The sequence below is a fragment of the Melanerpes formicivorus genome, unplaced genomic scaffold, assembly GCF_026170545.1.
Source record: "Melanerpes formicivorus ecotype bairdi unplaced genomic scaffold, bMelFor1.0.p_v2 SCAF_1, whole genome shotgun sequence".
Taxonomy (NCBI): Eukaryota; Metazoa; Chordata; class Aves; order Piciformes; family Picidae; genus Melanerpes; species Melanerpes formicivorus.
This window is the reverse complement of record NW_027142353.1, coordinates 70,229,321-70,248,934: the sequence shown is the minus strand read 5'-3', so window position 1 is coordinate 70,248,934 and position 19,614 is coordinate 70,229,321. Positions and strand designations below refer to the sequence as shown.

At 51.4% G+C, this 19,614-nt stretch overlaps 1 protein-coding gene across 1 annotated transcript; it reads left to right on the top strand.

Annotated features, from left to right (window-relative positions):
• Positions 1 to 6,758: 6,758 nt before the first annotated feature.
• LOC137446766 (protein NYNRIN-like) lies at positions 6,759 to 9,756 on the top strand. The gene is made up of 3 exons (XM_068149759.1): positions 6,759 to 8,261; positions 8,993 to 9,169; positions 9,688 to 9,756. Exons 1-3 carry the CDS (start codon positions 6,891 to 6,893, stop codon positions 9,754 to 9,756), a joined length of 1,617 nt encoding a protein of 538 aa, XP_068005860.1. The 5' UTR covers positions 6,759 to 6,890.
• Positions 9,757 to 19,614: the final 9,858 nt, after the last annotated feature.

Here is a 19,614-nt window from a genome sequence, read left to right as displayed (position 1 = left end):
CAATGAATTGGACTTGGGGGGCATCAGACTGGGTGACTACATCTGAGAGTACCTTCCACAATTGTCAGCATGGGAAAGATAGCTCAGAAAGCCTGGGTCCAAAGTTTGCCTTAAGAAAATATAGTATAGGAATATACTGTTGGCTGTGAGAAAGGGGGGAATTGACGAACAGAAAAGTCTCATTAACAGAACCACAGAGTTGATAAGAATTTTCTGCTTGTTAGCTGAAATGCTGGGACGCAGGGAGGAGGAGAGGGGCTGGCAGACAGCCTTTGGATAGAGAAGGAATAACAGGATTTGTCAGTGATTCACTTCTGTTAGTCTTGGACAAGATGCTCTTTTGTATAAGATAAAGGACACCTGCATGATATGTGTACTTCTGCTCTTTTAGATAGATAAGCTTTGTATAGATAGGCAGCATCTGGACCTCTGTCATTATAGACAGATAACTTTTTGTATAAAAGTTTGCCCAAACCTCTCTGAAGACACACAGCTCTTTTGAAATGATCCTACCTGTGTCAGGCGCCAGAATAGAAGCACGATACAAGAGACTTACTGAGTCTCTTGTGTGTCTTTCTCTAAGTCATTATTAACGCTGTTTGCAGCACAAACCCAAACCCAAACCCACCCCGAGACACCCCCAGCTCCCACGGGAGCCTGCAGAGACCTCCCAAAGGGTCCGTCGGAGGTGCCCAGCTGCCTCTCCACGACCCTTGACCCTTTCAGATGGCCCCACCAGAACTTTACGTATCCCCAGACCCTTTTAGGTGTCCCCAGACCTCCTCCGTCACCCCCAAAAGCCCTGCCGATGGCCCCAGACCACCTTCAGACGCCGGAAGGAACACACCTGGGAGTCCCGGGCCGGCAGCGACACCGGAAACCGCACTGCGAGCTCCCCGAATGCGCCAGGACGCCTTGCCCCGCCAAAGGACGGCGGTTCGCAGGCACCCTGGGGCACAGAACGGCGTCAGGCGCCGAATCAGGGCTCTCCGCCACCGCTCCGGCTCCAAAGCTGCTCAGCGCGGCGCCCGCCCCCCCGGCCAGAAAAGCGGGGCGCAGCCCGCGAGGAGGGCGCGTGCGCGGGACCGGACCCGCTGCGGCGCGGGCGCCGTATCCATAGCGACCACCGGGACGCTGCCCCCCTGGCGCGAGCAGAGCCGGGCTAGGGCGCAGGCGCCGTATCCATAGCGACCACCGGGACGCTGCCCCCCTGGCGCGAGCAGAGCCGGGCTAGGGCGCAGGCGCTGGACCCATAGAGACGCTCGACTCAAGCTCTCCGCTCTTCCCCTAAGAATTTTCGAGCATTCAGCGCAGTTAGGCTGCAGAAATTAGCTCCCCCGGGGCGGCACACGCCGCGGCACGGCTGCACTGCCGGCCATTAAACACCGGGTGGCAGCATTGAGCTCCCACGGGGCGGCACACGCCGCGGCACGGCTGCACTGCCGGCCATTACACACAGGGTTGAGCACTGAGCTCCCCCGGGGCGGCACACGCCGCGGCACGGCTGCACTGCCGGCCATTACACACAGGGTTGAGCACTGAGCTCCCCCGGGGCGGCACACGCCGCGGCACGGCTGCACTGCCGGCCATTACACACAGGGGTGAGCACTGAGCTCCCCCGGGGCGGCACACGCCGCGGCACGGCTGCACTGCCGGCCATTACACACCGGGTGGCAGCATTGAGCTCCCACGGGGCCTCTGGGCACGGTTGAGGCAGCAGCCGCCATCCCCGCAGAGCCCCACCGGCCAAGCCCGGACACGCCCCCCCCCCCAAAAGCCCCGCGCTGCCCCGCCGGTGGCCACCCCCCCAAGCCCCACGCAGCTGCAGCGGCTGCTATAGAGAAACCCCACAAAGCAGCAGAGACTGGCACTGACCTGGGACACAGCAGAAGAGCTCCAACCTCTACCAGCCACGACCCTGCACTGAGCCATTTTAAAGCATCTGGCGCCATGTTGTTGAGGGCGGTGCCATGCTGGGGGGTGGGGTTCAGGCTGGGGGGGGCGGTGACACGCTGGGGGGGGCGGTGCCACGCGGGAGGGGGGCGGCGCCACGCGGGGGGGGCGGCGCCACGCGGGGGGGGGGCGGCGCCACGCGGGGGTGGGGCGGCGCAACGCGGGGGTGGGGCGGCGCCACGCTGGCGGGGGCGGCGCCACGCTGGCGGGGGCGGCGCCACGCTGGCGGAGGCGGCGCCACGCTGGCGGGGGCGGCGCCACGCTGGCGGGGGCGGCGCCACGCTGGCGGGGGCGGCGCCACGCTGGCGGGGGCGGCGCCACGCTGGCGGGGGCGGCGCCACGCTGGCGGGGGCGGCGCCACGCTGGCGGGGGCGGCGCCACGCTGGCGGGGGCGGCGCCACGCTGGCGGGGGCGGTGCCTGCGTTGTCACCTCACGCTCAGCTTTCCATGGTTTTTATTCCCCTCCAAGACAACACGTTGAGTTCTGAGCAGCTGAGGAGCCCTGGGGAACACCTGTACAGAAATGTTCCTCCAAGAGCTGTCAGAAAAACGTTCGTTCCGCCAGCACTGCCGGCCGTTACACACCGGGTGGCAGCATTGAGCTCCCACGGGGCGGCACACGCCGCGGCACGGCTGCACTGCCGGCCGTTACACACCGGGTGGCAGCATTGAGCTCCCCCGGGGCGGCACACGCCGCGGCACGGCTGCACTGCCGGCCGTTACACACCGGGTGGCAGCACTGAGCACCTCCCTGGGCGTGGGCAGCAGCCGGGCCCCCACGTGGGTTTTATTTTCCAATGCTAAAAGCCTTTTAGAAGCAGAGAGGGCAGACAGGGGTCGTTTCCAAAGCTTTCTTACGCACCAGTCACTCCAAGCCCTCCCTTTCCAGCTGCAAACCAGAGGTTTGCCTCCGCCTCGCCTCACCCCAGTACTTACACTTTTAAAGATAGTGTGGTCCCCTCGGAGAATTTTCAGCACTTTAGGGGGGGGGCCCCCAGTCCTCGCTCACCTGCTCCTCTGCTGCAGCAGCCCCCTGCCCCACGTGGCAGAACCAGCCCACCCACAATCCACCCACTCCCTTTGATTCACCCCCAAAAAGGCACAAAATAAAGCAAACTGCCCAGCCAGCACCTCCTGATGAACAGAAAAGTCTCATTAACAGAACAACAGAGTTGATAAGAATTTTCTGCTTGTTAGCTGAAATGCTGGAATGCAGGGAGGGGGAGAGGGGTTGGCAGACAGCCTTTGGATAGATAAGGAATAGCAGGATTTTTCAGTGATTTACTTCTGTTAGTCTTGGACAAGATGATCTTTTGTATAAGATAAAGGACACCTACATGATATGTATACTTCTGCTCTTTTAGATAGATAAGCTTTGTATAGATAGGAAGCATCTGGATAGATAAGCTTTGTATAGATAGGAAGCATCTGGACCCCTGTCATTATAGACAGATAACTTTTTGTATAAAAGCTTGCCCAAAACTCTCTGAAGACACACAGGTCTTTTGAAATGATTCTACCTGTGTCAGGCGCGCCAGAATAGAAGCATAATACAAGAAACTTACTGAGTCTCTTGTGTGTCATTCTCTAAGTCAATTTGGCGACCGCGGCAGGACGACTCTGTTTGGCTGCAGGACCTGCTGAGGAGCCGGACCTCTCAGGGCCCGCCGAGAAATTCTCGAGGAGAGCTCCGCTGCTCATCAGATCGCTGCAGGAACAGACAAGACTGCCAGCACAGAGAAGGTATGCTTCTATGAAAGGGGTAGCTCCGTAAGTCGCGAGGGGACGCCCTGCGCGGGAGAGAGGCATTTATTGCACCCCTAGGTAAAAGAGCTCTTGGGTTGGGACCAGGGGGGTCCCAAAGGTAACTATAGGCATTGTTTATGTATCATGAACATTGTCTGTAGTGTGGGACCAGGGGGGTCCCAAAGGGAATTATTAGTACCGTTTAAGTGTGCGAGGGGCCAAGAGGGTCCCTAAAGAACATAAAGTACGAGAGGTTTTGAATGTGTGGCTGAGTGTGTGTGGCCAATAACTGTGTGCTAAGGACCGGTCATTATTGTTGTAGTTGTATTTGTATTTGTTTTGTGTTCTGTGTGCTGTAAAAAGAAAGTACTGTGTTGTATTGTGTAAAATGGGAGGGAGACAAAGTAGTGAAATCCCAAGACATAGCCCACTTGGTTGTATACTTGCCCACTGGGGGGAAATTGGAGGACCCCCAGGAGGGTCAACAAATCAAAAGACTCTAATTAAATTTTGTACCCGGTGGTGGCCATTATATAAATTAGATGGGGGAGAGAAATGGCCTGTAAATGGGAGTCTGGAGTATGATACTTTACTGCAATTGATGTTGTTTTTAAGAAGAGAAAAGAAATGGGATGAGACAATATATGCTGATATGTTTTTCTATCTCCGAGAGCATCCGGAGTTTCAAAGGGACTGTGGTGTTAGAGCTCCCTCAGATCCAATGGTTTTGGCCCTTGAAAAAGAAAACAAGGCCAAGAATAAGAAGCAGACACAGTTGAAAAGGTGTTGCTCTGCGTGTAGTATAGGGCAGAGGTGTCTTAAACTTGAGGAAATAAAAGACCTGCCTGAATTTTATCAATCTCCAGGAAAATTGCAAGAGGTAGTGACAGAGAGTTCGGAAAATAATGTCGGAGGTTTTGGGAGTGGCAGCAATTCAGATAGTGATACTGGAGTAAGTTCCCAGAGCTACGCTCAGGGAAGCCCAGTGGCAAGAAGGACCCGAGGACAGCAAGCAAATGCCCCGGCTTCCCAGGTACTCATTCAAGCCCCCCTGCGACAAGCAGTAGGGCCTGAGGGGGACCCAGTCTGGATTAAGGTGCCTTTTACAAGTCATGATTTGGATAGTTGGAGAGAAAAGGCTAAAAATTATCGTAATGATCCCACAGGGACAGCTACACATTTTCGATTCATGGTTAGGCAGCACAATCCAGACTGGGACGATATCCAGTTATTATTAGAACAAATGACTGAAACAGAGAAACAATTAATTGAAAAACATGGATTGGAGCTTGCAACAGAAAGAATTCAAACCCGGGGAGGGGGGGCAAACATTGGAGATGTATTTCCACTCCAAAATCCGGAATGGAATACAAACAATGCGCTGCAAAGGACTAGATTGGAGGAATACCGGGAGTTTGTAGCCAGGGGAATAGAAAAAGCCATTCCGAAAGCAATTAACTGGTCTGTGTTATACTCAGTCAGACAAGGACCTGGTGAATCACCCTCAGAATTCTTGGATAAGCTGAGGGAAGTAATGAGGAAAAACACCTCTCTTGACCCCGGATCAGAAGTAGGTATACAACAACTGGTATCCCTATTTATTGGCCAATCTGCTAGTGATATCAGAAAGAAGCTGCAAAAGTTGTCACCCCCGCAGGGAAGGGATTTAGAGGCACTTTTGGATGTAGCATGGAGAGTATTTTCTAACAGGGAAGAAGAAAGTAGGAGAAAAGAGAAGAGAATGTTGGTAGCAGCGTTGCAGGAAAGTAAGAAGACTAAAGGGACTAATAGAGTGCGGTTGGAAAAGGATCAGTGTGCGATTTGTAGAAAGAAGGGACACTGGAAAAGAGAATGTCCAGAGAGGAAAAAGAAAAACAGAATACAGGCACAACTAGAAGAGGATGATTAGGGAGGACCGGAGGAGACTATAAATACCCTAGCAGATCCTCTGGTTATAATGAAGCTAGGGGAACAAGAAAATAAACTGGAATTCCTAGTTGACACAGGAGCAACCTTTTCAGTCTTAAATCAAGCACTGCTGCCTCTGGATGAGAGCTATGTTTCTGTGGTAGGGGCTACAGGTCAAACTGAGAAGGCATATTTTTTTAAACCTCTTAAATATAAATATGGTAAAACTTGGGGCTTACATAAGTTTTTATATATGCCAAATGCCCCAAAGTCATTGCTGGGGAGGGATTTGTTGGAAGCATTGGGAGCTGAAATTAAATTTAATAAGGGGAAGGTAGAATTCAGAGTAAGGGAGGAACAGTTGGTTGAGGTTTTAAGTCTTGCATTAATGAGCCCTCAACAAGAGAAAAACGGAATAAAAGAAAGCATAAAAGATCAAGTATATCCTGGGGTTTGGGACACTGAGCAGCCTGGAAGGGCCAAAAATGCCCTACCTGTGATAATAGATCTTAAGCCTGGAGCTCAACCTGTTAGATTAAAACAATATCCTTTAAGGAAAGAAGATAGGGAAGGAGTTTTGCCTATTGTAGAAAAATTCTTAAAGTATGGGCTGCTAACAGAGTGTGAATCAGCTTACAATACTCCAATTTTACCTGTAAGGAAAGCAGCTGGAGGGTATCGGTTAGTGCAGGACCTAAGGGCTATAAATAAAATAACAAAGGATATCCATCCTGTGGTGGCAAACCCATATACCCTCTTGACTCAATTGAGAACAGAATTAGAATGGTTTACCGTCTTGGATCTAAAGGATGCCTTTTTCTGTTTACCCCTGGCCCCTGAGAGCCAGCCACTGTTTGCCTTTGAATGGGAGAACCCAGAAACTAACCGAAAGTGTCAATTAACTTGGACAGTCTTGCCCCAAGGATTTAAGAACAGCCCTACTGTCTTTGGAAATCAGCTCGCAAAAGAATTAGAGAAGTGGAACAGGCCAGAAGGCAACGGGGCTCTGCTACAGTATGTAGATGACATCCTGCTGGCCACCCAGACCAGAGCGGAATGTGAAAGATGGACTGTGAGTATGCTGAATTTCCTGGGACTTCATGGGTACCGAGTTTCCCCACAGAAGGCCCAAATAGTACAGCAGCAAGTACAGCAGCAGTACAGTAACCTACTTGGGATATGAATTAACAGCAGGACAACGAGTGCTGGGCCCTGAAAGAAAGGAGGCCATCTGTTCTATTCCACTTCCAAACACAGTAAAGGCACTCTGAACCTTTTTGGGAATGACAGGGTGGTGCCGGTTGTGGATTTATAATTATGGCCTGCTTGTGAAACCCCTCTATGAATTATTGAAAGAGACTGATAAGGACTTGCAATGGAATGGAGAAGCTGAACAAGCTTTCCGTACCTTAAAGAAGGAATTGATGAGGGCACCAGCACTAGGCCTACCTGATGTCACTAAACCTTTTTTATTGTATTCCCATGAAAGCCAAGGGATAGCACTCGGAGTCCTAGCACAAACCTTAGGACCCTACCGAAGGGCGGTGGCATACCTCTCTGAACAACTGGATGAGGTAAGCAAGGGATGGCCAGGATGCCTGAGGGCTGTGGCAGCAGTTGCAATTAACATTCAAGAGTCTCGAAAGTTCACAATGGGGCAGAAGATCACAGTCCTAGTATCACACACCATCTCTGCTGTTCTAGAAGCCAAGGGAGGACACTGGCTGTCTCCACAACGATTTCTTAAATACCAAGCCATCCTAGTAGAGCAGGATGATGTAGAAATTAAAGTTGCTAACTTTGTCAATCCAGCCTCTTTCCTCCAGGGTGGTGATGGAGAACGAGTTATTCATGATTGTTTGGAAACAATTGAGGCCACTTATTCCAGCAGACCTGACCTGAAGGAAGAACCCCTAGAAAAGGCAGACCATAATTGGTACACCGATGGAAGCAGTTTTGTGATCCAGGGAGAAAGAAAAGCTGGGTACGCTGTAACTACAGGAGAAGAGGTAATCGAGGCAGAAGCCCTACCAAGTAACACCTCCGCTCAAAAGGCAGAGATAATAGCACTGACCAGAGCTCTTGAGCTTTCCCGAGGGAAAAGTGCAAACATATGGACTGACTCCAAGTATGCCTTTGGGGTGGTACATGCCCATGGAGCCATTTGGAAAGAAAGAGGACTGTTGATATCTCAAGGAAAAGGTATTAAACATGCAGAAGAAATACTGAGGCTGCTAGAAGCAGTGCAGAAGCCAAGCAAAGTTGCCATAATGCACTGCAAAGCACACCAAAAAGGAAATACTGGTCAAGAAAGAGGCAACAGACTGGCAGATGAAACAGCTAAAAGGGTGGCCAGGGAGGGGAGAAAGGTGTCAGAGTTTGTTTTGATCCCAGATGGTAAACTGTCAATTGAGCAAAAAGAGCCAGAACCTGTGTATAGCACAGAGGATCAGAAATTAATTAAAGACCTTTTGGGGAATAGGACAGGAAAGGGCTGGGCCAGGACACTGGATGGGAGATTAATCATTCCCACGAACCTTCTCTGGGCTTTTGTTCAGATGGAACATGCAAAGACTCACTGGGGAGCAGAAGCCCTGTATCGAAAATTGGTTCAGGAGTGTATAGCACGGAAATTATACACCACGGTCGAACAGGTAACCCGGCAATGTGAGGTGTGTCTTAAGGCTAACCCCAAAGTAAGAAGAGGAGTTAGACTGGGACAAATTAGCAGAGGAAATTATCCAGGACAACAATGGCAAATTGATTTTACTGAGCTCCCAAGAAAGGGGGGATACAGGTACCTGTTGGTACTCACTGACACCTTCTCTGGTTGGCCAGAAGCATTTCCCTGTCGCACAAACAAAGCACGGGAGGTTACTAAGGCAGTGTTACAAGAAATAATACCTCGTTTTGGGGTACCTGCTGCTATTTCCTCAGACAGGGGACCTCATTTTGTGGCCAAGGTGGTACAACAGGTGAGCAAAATTTTAGGGATTGATTGGCAACTCCACTCCCCCTACAATCCACATTCGAGTGGGCAAGTGGAGAAAATGAACCATTTAATCAAAAACCAGATAGTAAAAATTGGACAGGAAGCAAACCTTCCTTGGCCACAAGCATTACCAATTGCCCTGTTGCGAATTCGAACTAAGCAAAGAATAAAGGAAGGGTTGAGCCCATTTGAAATCCTGTTTGGAAGACCTTATGTAGTAGGAACTATGGACCCTTCTGAACCAGGGCAATTTAGAGAGGAAATGTTGAACAAGTATGTTCAGTAAATTTATAAGAACCTGAGCATTGTTAACAAACAGGTGATTGGAACCAACGTGAGAGGGTTAGACAGACCAGTCCATGATGTGGAACCTGGAGATTATGTCTATGTCAGATCTCTTTCAGAAAACCCTCTGGAGCCCAAGTGGACCGGACCATATCAGGTGTTATTGACGTCCTTCACAGCCATCAAAATCAAGGAACAAGCTGCTTGGATTCACCACACCAGAGTCAAGAAGACTTCAGCAAGAGAATGGAAACTCGAATCTCAGGGACCCCTGAAGCTCAAGCTGTATCGATAATCGTGATTTGTTTGTTGGTTAATACTATTGAAGGATGGGAAGGCAATATGTACTTAAATGTTAGTCAAGAATTGGCTTTGCAAACTAATCTTTCTAACTGTTGGATATGCACTGAACTTCCTCGAGGCCAAATGAGGACCCCTTTATTTGGGGTAGCCTCAATGAATTGGACATGGGGGCCGTCAGACTGGATGACTACATCTGATAGTAACTTCCACAATTGTCAGCATGGGAAAGATAGCTCAGAAAGCTTGGACTGGATATCACAGTTTTGTTCGAGCATTGTTCCCTGCATTAGGCATTGCACAACTTGAAAAAGCAATTGTAAATATATCAGCTACAATGGAAGTCATTGCTAATTCAGCAGCTGATGCAGTGCAGAATCTGCAGGTGGAAGTTAAGTCTGCGAGCAGTGTGTCACTACAAAACAGGCTGGCTTTGGATATTATTACAGCTGAAATGGGAGGGGTGTGTACCCTGATAAACACCACTTGTTGCACCTATGTAGATAGATCAGGACAAATTAAAACTGATGTACAAAATATATGGGAACAGGGGAAAGTATTACATGAGGTAAGCAAGGATGATACATCATATGGATTATCAGACCTCTGGGAAGAGTTAACCTCATGGATGCCCAATATACGCTGGCTTAAACAGTTGTTGCTGGGAATTGTAATGATTGTTTTATTAATAATATTACTGCTAGTTTTGATTGAGATAATTATGTGTACTGGAAAGAGTAGTGTAGAATCCTACCATAAGTATAAAAATTATAAACTCAGGCATGAGCTGGAAACAGGACATTATTTTAAGAAAATATAGTATAGGAATATACTCTTGGCTGTAAGAAAGGGGGGAATTGATGAACAGAAAAGTCTCATTAACAGAACAACAGAGTTGATAAGAATTTTCTGCTTGTTAGCTGAAATGCTGGAATGCAGGGAGGGGGAGAGGGGTTGGCAGACAGCCTTTGGATAGATAAGGAATAGCAGGATTTTTCAGTGATTTACTTCTGTTAGTCTTGGACAAGATGATCTTTTGTATAAGATAAAGGACACCTACATGATATGTATACTTCTGCTCTTTTAGATAGATAAGCTTTGTATAGATAGGAAGCATCTGGATAGATAAGCTTTGTATAGATAGGAAGCATCTGGACCCCTGTCATTATAGACAGATAACTTTTTGTATAAAAGCTTGCCCAAAACTCTCTGAAGACACACAGGTCTTTTGAAATGATTCTACCTGTGTCAGGCGCCAGAATAGAAGCATAATACAAGAAACTTACTGAGTCTCTTGTGTGTCATTCTCTAAGTCACTCCTGCCTTTCACAGCAAGGACTGAACATTGCAGCTTTGGCCAAGACTATCAGCCCAAAGGAAGGCCTGGCCCCTGAGGAGCTAAATGCAAGTGAACCATCTGACACCACCACAGTCCTGTGAATGTTGCAAAGCAGTAGTGCATGCAGTATAATAATTCGAAAGTTAAGGGCTGCTCAAGCTTTACACAAAGTATCCTATTCAGTTTTGGGTTCCACTTAACACAAAGTAAAAGTGTAAAAGGTCAGAGGGAAAGCCAACTCTACCTCTGAACTACAGCAAGAAATACTGGAATCAAGGGGCCCTTTCTTCTGCTACTAATACATGAAGAGAACATGAAAACTGATGGGCTAAACCAACAGGGCAAGATTAGAATAACTAGTAGAGAGAACGGAAGATACAAAGCTTCAACTGCATCTGTTTAGCAACGACTCCTACCAGATAACTTCCATGCCATAACTTTGCTGAATTCAAACAAGCCAGCTGGTGAAGCGTCTCGCTTACAGGCGGCCGACGAGGAGACGTGCAGAAGGCAGAGGCGAGGGAACAAGTCCTGAGCTTTGCTGCAGGCTGTCCTGCGGCTTCCCCTACCGACTCTTTCCCGTACACCACCGCAGAAGGAGTTGGGTGAATTTTGTCTCAAACCCATTAAACCCTTTGGTGGTTTCAGCTTCCCGAGGATGTGTCGGCACAAGTCCTTGTCGGGGCACCGCAAACAGGGAGAGACAAAGCTCCGAGATCCAGGAAGAGGACGGCTGAGCAGACACCCCTAAAGAGAGAAACTTCATCAGCTGAACCTCACACTTCTCCCAGCTTTGCAACAGCAAAGAACTTTGTGAACAACACAGTGGTGCTCCTAAGGAGGTCACCAGCTTGCAAGTTACAGGAGAAATAAAAACCTTTTTATTACAGAAGCACTGGCAAAAATTTACGGACAGGAACAGCAGACGAGGAAATTCTGCGATTGAGCTAACGATAGACATCGGGCCTAGGATCTGGCTACCCTGACAAAGGATGCCAACAGGACAGAGTGAGGCCTCAGCAGCACCCCCAAAAAGCCCCACAGAGAGCCACAGGCTCTGGCCCGTGCCCCACCTACGGGCCGGCCCTCCTGGCAGCAGCGCAACACCACCTCTTCAGGAGCCCAGGGACTGACCTCAGCCCCCTAAGGGCCAGGCAAGGTTGGTTCCTGTCAGCTGCCTAAAGCAGCCTCCCCAGCCCTGCTTACAGGGACCTTGGGCTGCTGCTGGGGACAGAAGGGGGATGGAGGGCTCCACAACTCGTCACACAGGCCCCGAGTACAAGGCTGTTAAGCTGACAGGGTGCCAAGGGAACAGGCTGCCATGAAGGCACAGACCCAGGCCCTGAACTACAGGGTGGTCACCTTGCCGCAGCAACACGACCCAGCGGCTTCGCTGCGTCCGACGAATAAAAGGAGGAAGTTCCGCAGGAACAGAAGGGAAAACCTTTTCACTGTGTGTGCCAGAGCCCTGGAGCAGGCTGCCCAGAGAGTTAGTGGAGTCTCTGGAGACATTCAAAACCTGCCCCAGGTGATCCTGCACTGGCACAGGGGTTGGACCGGATGCTATTTTGGGGTCCCTTCCAACCCCTAACACTCAGTGATTCTGTGATTAGCTATGCTGGTGACAGAGTCTCACTGAGTGCTCTTTAAAATGTTTTTCTTTTCTTTCAGCCTAGGAGTTTCATATTTAAATAGACCTTCTGCTCTGTCTTCCCCCTTCCTTCTTCCATCTTGCGTCTAAACACTAGGAGAGCTTGATGAGCTGTATCCTGGGCGTCCCAACGTAACACATCTCAACTGCATACATGGATTTTGTAATCTTTTGCCCCATTGCTCGCACAGGGTGGATTAAGTTCATTACTTATAGCTCGTCAGGACAGCTGTTGAAGTGTCCTGTGCAATGCAGGAGGAGTTGAATCCCATAGGAAACCACATTACTGTGCTTTGTCAGCCTGGTTATGGTCAGAAACCTCCTTCATTTTTTTTTCTCTTAAACAGATATATCACATGAGTCCCCAGAATTAATTTGCCTCTTCTCATAATTATTTCTTTAAAACTGTCTTAGAAGTGTCTCTGTCCTTCCCTCTCTCTAGATACTGGCCTCCTGAGCCCACGGCAGACTTGCACAGAGCTACTGCGAGCACCACTCTGCACGGCCTCTGGGGGGCTTTCAAGCACAGGCACCCCAGGAGAATCCAAACCTAACCTTGCAGCTGGCCTTAGAGCTCCTCTTTGGAAAACTGTCGCTGCCAGGGCCCACAAACCAACGTCCTCTGTCGGCAAACCGGATGTAAGGGCTGAAAAGTGTCAACGGAAACCGTAATCGGATGGCCCAGGAAGATCCTGCCGGTCTGAACACACCGGACCTGGAATGCACAAAGAAACTCTGTTAACAACTGTCTGTGCGTCTGCTCATAGCTTGAGGAGTAACAGAGCAGAACCAATTCCCAAAAGGTTTTCACTGCGTTCCCAGGGCAAGTAGAGGCTTGCTCTGGCTGTAGTTAATACCTAGAAATTCCTATCAAAATCTTTGCAGCACAACAAGAAAAAAACCAAACCAACCAAACCACAAACTGCTTTATATTATTAAGTAGGAACTCGAAAGCTTACAGGAACTGTGGGGATTTTTTTATGACAAATTATTCCTTTTCTTTTTTTCAGTGAGCAATTGGGTTTCCAACAGCTCCACATTCTGACACCAAAGCACCCCGCTCCGTGTCAGGGCTTGTGGCTGAGGCCGAATACAAATCTGCAACTGGTCCTCAGGCAAAGCAGTTAAGCTCCCTGAAAAAAAAGGAAAGAAAGCAAGAGTGAGTCAACCATAAAAACAAGACCTAACCAAACCCCCAAAGCCATTTTGTCAGGAAGTCGCCTCCACTATCACCCGCCACATGCTGAAATTCCCTTCCCCTGGGGCTCCTGCTTGGCCCACAGCTGGGGAACATAAAGCAAGGCACAGCCCTGTGGGTACCTGCTGCCCTGGAGCCACCAAAACCGGAGCACCCAGTCACTACCAATCCCACGGCAGACCCAAGATACAACAGGGACTCCATAGAGACTCCAAAACCTCACTGAGAACCCCCCAACTCCTTCAGGACCCCCACAGATTCTCCAACTTAGATGCCCACAAAACCCCTTTGGTTGCACCCAAACCCCCCATCTGAAACACCCAGCTCCACTTTAGGTACCCCCAGATGCTTCCAATGTCCCCAGACCCGCTGGTGGACCAGCCCAGAACCCCCTGACACTATCCCAGACCCTTTCAGGGGGCTCCACACCCCTACTAGATGCCCACAAAACCCCTTCACACGCCAAAAGAAACCTTTACCTGCCTCCAAACCCCATTAGGGGGCCACTTAGCAGCGGGTGGCAGCAACCAAGTCTGTTGCTCTCACCAATTAAACCCTTTGGTGCTCTCAGCTCTCTGACCCTGTGTCAGTGCAAGTCCTTGTCGGCCGGCACCTTCGTGCTGATCCAGGCGGAGAGAGAACTGCCAGGAACACAGCTTCGCCGCTCCGCTTGCGGCACGCCTGCTGCCGAGGGCAGCCTCGTCCGCAGCCTGCCCGAGAGGAACACGGCCCCCGGGGCCGGGGGACACACAAAAGCCTTCCACAAAGGAAACAAGGGAAGTCTCTTGGCCACTCTTCACGTGCCGAGTGCGATTGTCATGTGGAACACACCGCGGCATCTGGAACGAGTTTAAGTCCAGGTCTATGGCAGCACAGAGGTTCCTGGAATATCCCGGTACATCGATCCACAGGAGGTTGTCTTTCGGTCCCCAGTCTGATGCTTTGCAGCACAGCCATCACACCATTTCTCTCGAGTGCTTTGAACTGACAATTCATGCAGGAGAATAAAACCAAACAGGAGTAAGCAGCTTGGAAAAGAACTTTGATCATCACCGGGCCCAACAAGAGGACACAGTCTCAGGCTGCACCAGGGGAGGTTTAGGCTAGAGGTTAGGAAGAGGTTCTGCACAGAGAGAGTGATGGCCCATTGGAATGGGCTGCCCAGGGAGGTGCTGGAGTCACCATCTTTGGAGGTGTTCAGGAGGAGACTGGATAGGGTGCTTGGTTGCATGGTTTAGTTAATTAGGTGGTGTTGGATGATAGGTTGGACACGATGATCTTGAAGGTCTCTTCCTACTCGGTCTGGTCTATTCTATTCTATTCTATTCCATTCCATTCCAATACCATCTAATCAACTAAACCATGGCACTGAGTGCCTCATCCAGTCTCTTTCTAAACACTTCCAGTGATGGTGACTCCCTGGGCACCACCTCCCTGAGCAGCACATTCCAAAGGCCAATCTCTCTTTCAACCTGCTCTATTCTATTCTATGAAGACCTTCTTCCTAACATCCAGCCTAAACCTCCCCTGGCACAGCTTGAGACTGTGTCCTCTTGCTCTGGTGCTGCTTGCCTGGGAGAAGGGACCAACCCCCACCTGGCTACAACCAGAACTGAGGGGACTGCAATCTTTGCAGCTTCAGCTTTCCTTCTCTGCTACTTCTTTTTTCAGATGGATTGTTTTTCAAAGGGACTGCTGGACAGCAGAACAGGATGGATGGCTGGGCCCCAAGAGCGGTGGGGAACAGAGTTAAACCCAGCCGGTGGACGGCCGGGCACGAGTGGTGTTCCCCAGGACACCCCTTGTGAGAGAGTGAGTCCAGAGAAGGGCCACAAAGCTGGTGAGGGGTCTGGATAACAAGCCTTACGAGGAGTGGCTGAAGGAACTGGGACTGTTTAATCTGCAGAAGAGGAAGCTGAGGGAATTAAGGTATGGTCTGGCTTCAGCTCTCAACTAGTTCCACGTTGAGCAAGGACAGCTTGTACTCACAGAAGGCACTGGCTGCTTGGGTTCAAGGTTCCTGCAGAGCTCAGGCTATCTCTCTTGATTAGTGAGGTCGTCCTGTCACCTAGGCAGAGAGATGAAAATGCAGCTATGAAATTAGACCACTGGAATCGTGAGACTCGTTCTGTGTGCGACTCCAGGAGAATCCAAACCTAACCTTGGAGCTGCCCTGAAGAGCTCCTCTTTGGAAAAGTCTCGCTGCCGGGCCCCACAAACCCCACACCCTCTGTCAGCAAACCGGATGTACGAGCTGAAGAGTGTCGACAGAAACTGTACGTGGACAGCTCAGGAAGGTCCTGCCAGTCCCAGCACACCAGACCTGGAATGATCAAAGAAAGTCCGTTAACAGCTGTCTGTGTGTCTGCTCATAGCTTGAGGAGAACCCCCCAACTCCTTCAGGACCCCCACAGATTCTCCAACTTAGATGCCCACAAAACCCCTTTGGAGGCACCCAAACCCCCCATCTGATACGCCCAGCTCCGTTTTAGGAACCCCCAGACGCTTCTAATGTCCCCAGACCCGCTGGTAGACCAGCCCAGAACCCCCTGACACTATCCCAGACCCTTTCAGGGGGCTCCACACCCCTTCTAGATGCCCACAAAACCCCTTCACACGCCAAAAGAAACCTTTACCTGCCTCCAAACCCCATTTGGGGGCCACTCAGACCCCTTAGCAGCGGGTGGCAGCAACCAAGTCTGTGGCTCTCACCAATTAAACCTGGATGTTAGGAAGAAGGTCTTCATAGAATAGAATAGAGCAGGTTGAAAGAGAGATTGGCCTTTGGAATGTGCTGCCCAGGGAGGTGGTGGAGTCACCATCACTGGAAGTGTTTAGAAAGAGACTGGATGAGGCACTCAGTGCTGTGGTTTAGTTGATTAGATGGTGTTGGAATGGAATGGACCGGACCAGGTTGGAAGAGACCTTCAAGATCATCGTGTCCAACCTATCATCCAACACCACCTAATCAACTAAACCATGCAACCAAGCACCCTATCCAGTCTCCTCCTGAACACCTCCAAAGATGGTGACTCCACCACCTCCCTGGGCAGCCCACTCCAATGGGCAATCACTCTCTCTGTGCAGAACCTCTTCCTAACCTCTAGCCTAAACCTCCCCTGCCACAGCTTGAGACTGTGTCCTCTTGTTCTGCTGCTGCTTGCCTGGAAGAAGAGACCAACCCCCACCTGGCTACAACCTCCCTTCAGGGAGTTGCAGAGAGCAAGAAGGTCTCCCCTGAGCCTCCTCTTCTCCAGGCTAAGCAACCCCAGCTCCCTCAGCCGCTCCTCACAGGCCTGTGCTCCAAACCCCTCCCCAGCTTTGTTGCCCTTCTCCGGACTCCTTCCAGCAACTCAACGTCTTGCTTAAACGGAGGGGCCCAGAACTGGACACGGGACTCAAGGTGTGCCCTAACCAGTGCCAAGTGCAGGGGCAGAATGACCTCCCTGCTCCTGCTGGCCACACTGTTCCCGATATTGGCCAGGTTGCCAGTGGCCTTCTTGGCCACCCGTGCACGCTGCTGGTCACGACCAGAAGACAGGGATCAGAAGAGTCTTTGGCCAAGCTGTAAACCTCTTCCTAACATTCAGCCTAAACCTCCCCTGGCACAGCTTGAGACTGTGTCCTCTTGCTCTGGTGCTGCTTGCCTGGGAGAAGAGACCAACCCCCACCTGGCTACAACCAGAACTGAGGGGACTGCAATCTTTGCAGCTTCAACTTTCCTTCTCTGCTACTTCTTTTTTCAGATGGATTGTTTTTCAAAGGGACTGCTGGACAGCAGAACAGGATGGATGGCTGGGCCCCAAGAGCGGTGGGGAACAGAGTTAAACCCAGCCGGTGGACGGCCAGGCACGAGTGGTTTTCCCCAGGACACCCCTTGTGAGAGAGTGAGTCCAGAGAAGGGCCACAAAGCTGGTGAGGGGTCTGGATAACAAGCCTTAGGAGGAGTGGCTGAAGGAACTGGGACTGTTTAATCTGCAGAAGAGGAAGCTAAGGGAATTAAGGCGTGGTCTGGCTTCAGCTCTCAACTAGTTCCACGTTGAGCAAGGACAGCTTGTACTCACAGAAGGCACTGGCTGCTTGGGTTCAAGGTTCCTGCAGAGCTCAGGCTATCTCTCTTCATTAGTGAGGTCGTCCTGTCACCTAGGCAGAGAGAAGAAAATGCAGCTATGAAATTAGACCACTGGAATCGTGAGACTCGTTCTGTGTGCGACTCCAGGAGAATCCAAACCTAACCTTGGAGCTGCCCTGAAGAGCTCCTCATAGCTTGAGGAGTACCAGAGCAGGAACAATTCCCAAAAGGTTTTCACTGCATTCCTAGGGCACTTGAAGGATTGCCCTGGCTGTAGTTAATACCTAGAAATTCCCCTCAAAATCTTTGCAGCACAGCAAGGAAATTGAGGGATGGGAAGGCAATATGTACTTACACGTTAGGCAAGAATTGGCTTTGCAAACTAATCTCTCTAACTGTTGGATATGCACTGAACTTCCTCGAGGCCAAATGAGGACCCCTTTATTTGGGGAAGCCTCAATGAATTGGACTTGGGGGGCATCAGACTGGGTGACTACATCTGAGAGTACCTTCCACAATTGTCAGCATGGGAAAGATAGCTCAGAAAGCCTGGGTCCAAAGTTTGCCTTAAGAAAATATAGTATAGGAATATACTGTTGGCTGTGAGAAAGGGGGGAATTGACGAACAGAAAAGTCTCATTAACAGAACCACAGAGTTGATAAGAATTTTCCGCTTGTTAGCTGAAATGCTGGGACGCAGGGAGGAGGAGAGGGGCTGGCAGACAGCCTTTGGATAGAGAAGGAATAACAGGATTTGTCAGTGATTCACTTCTGTTAGTCTTGGACAAGATGCTCTTTTGGATAAGACAAAGGACACCTGCATGATATGTGTACTTCTGCTCTTTTAGAGAGATAAGCTTTGTATAGATAGGCAGCATCTGGACCTCTGTCATTATAGACAGATAACTTTTTGTATAAAAGTTTGCCCAAACCTCTCTGAAGACACACAGCTCTTTTGAAATGATCCTACCTGTGTCAGGTGCCAGAATAGAAGCACGATACAAGAGACTTACTGAGTCTCTTGTGTGTCTTTCTCTAAGTCATTATTAACGCTGTTTGCAGCACAAACCCAAACCCAAACCCACCCCGAGACACCCCCAGCTCCCACGGGAGCCTGCAGAGACCTCCCAAAGGGTCCGTCGGAGGTGCCCAGCTGCCTCTCCACGACCCTTGACCCTTTCAGATGGCCCCACCAGAACTTTACATATCCCCAGACCCTTTTAGGTGTCCCCAGACCTCCTCCGTCACCCCCAAAAGCCCTGCCGATGGCCCCAGACCACCTTCAGACGCCGGAAGGAACACACCTGGGAGTCCCGGGCCGGCAGCGACACCGGAAACCGCACTGCGAGCTCCCCGAATGCGCCAGGACGCCTTGCCCCGCCAAAGGACGGCGGTTCGCAGGCACCCTGGGGCACAGAACGGCGTCAGGCGCCGAATCAGGGCTCTCCGCCACCGCTCCGGCTCCAAAGCTGCTCAGCGCGGCGCCCGCCCCCCCCGGCCAGAAAAGCGGGGCGCAGCCCGCGAGGAGGGCGCGTGCGCGGGACCGGACCCGCTGCGGCGCGGGCGCCGTATCCATAGCGACCACCGGGACGCTGCCCCCCTGGCGCGAGCAGAGCCGGGCTAGAGCGCAGGCGCCGTATCCATAGCGACCACCGGGACGCTGCCCCCCTGGCGCGAGCAGAGCCGGGCTAGGGCGCAGGCGCTGGACCCATAGAGACGCTCGACTCAAGCGCTCCGCTCTTCCCCTAAGAATTTTCGAGCATTCAGCGCAGTTAGGCTGCAGAAATTAGCTCCCCCGGGGCGGCACACGCCGCGGCACGGCTGCACTGCCGGCCAATAAACACCGGGTGGCAGCATTGAGCTCCCACGGGGCGGCACACGCCGCAGCACGGCTGCACTGCCGGCCATTACACACCGGGTGGCAGCATTGAGCTCCCCCGGGGCGGCACACGCCGCGGCACGGCTGCACTGCCGGCCATTACACACCGGGTGGCAGCATTGAGCTCCCCCGGGGCGGCACACGCCGCGGCACGGCTGCACTGCCGGCCATTACACACAGGGTTGAGCACTGAGCTCCCCCGGGGCGGCACACGCCGCGGCACGGCTGCACTGCCGGCCATTACACACAGGGTTGAGCACTGAGCTCCCCCGGGGCGGCACACGCCGCGGC

Excerpts from the sequence above, each read along its gene's own strand:
- LOC137446766 (XM_068149759.1), top strand. The coding sequence starts at position 6,891 with ATGACAGGGTGGTGCCGGTTGTGGATTTATAATTATGGCCTGCTTGTG. Across the intron at positions 8,262-8,992 it reads TATACACCACGGTCGAACAG|ATCTCTTTCAGAAAACCCTC; the intron begins GTAACCCGGCAA and ends TGTCTATGTCAG. Across the intron at positions 9,170-9,687 it reads GGACCCCTGAAGCTCAAGCT|ATAGATCAGGACAAATTAAA; the intron begins GTATCGATAATC and ends GCACCTATGTAG.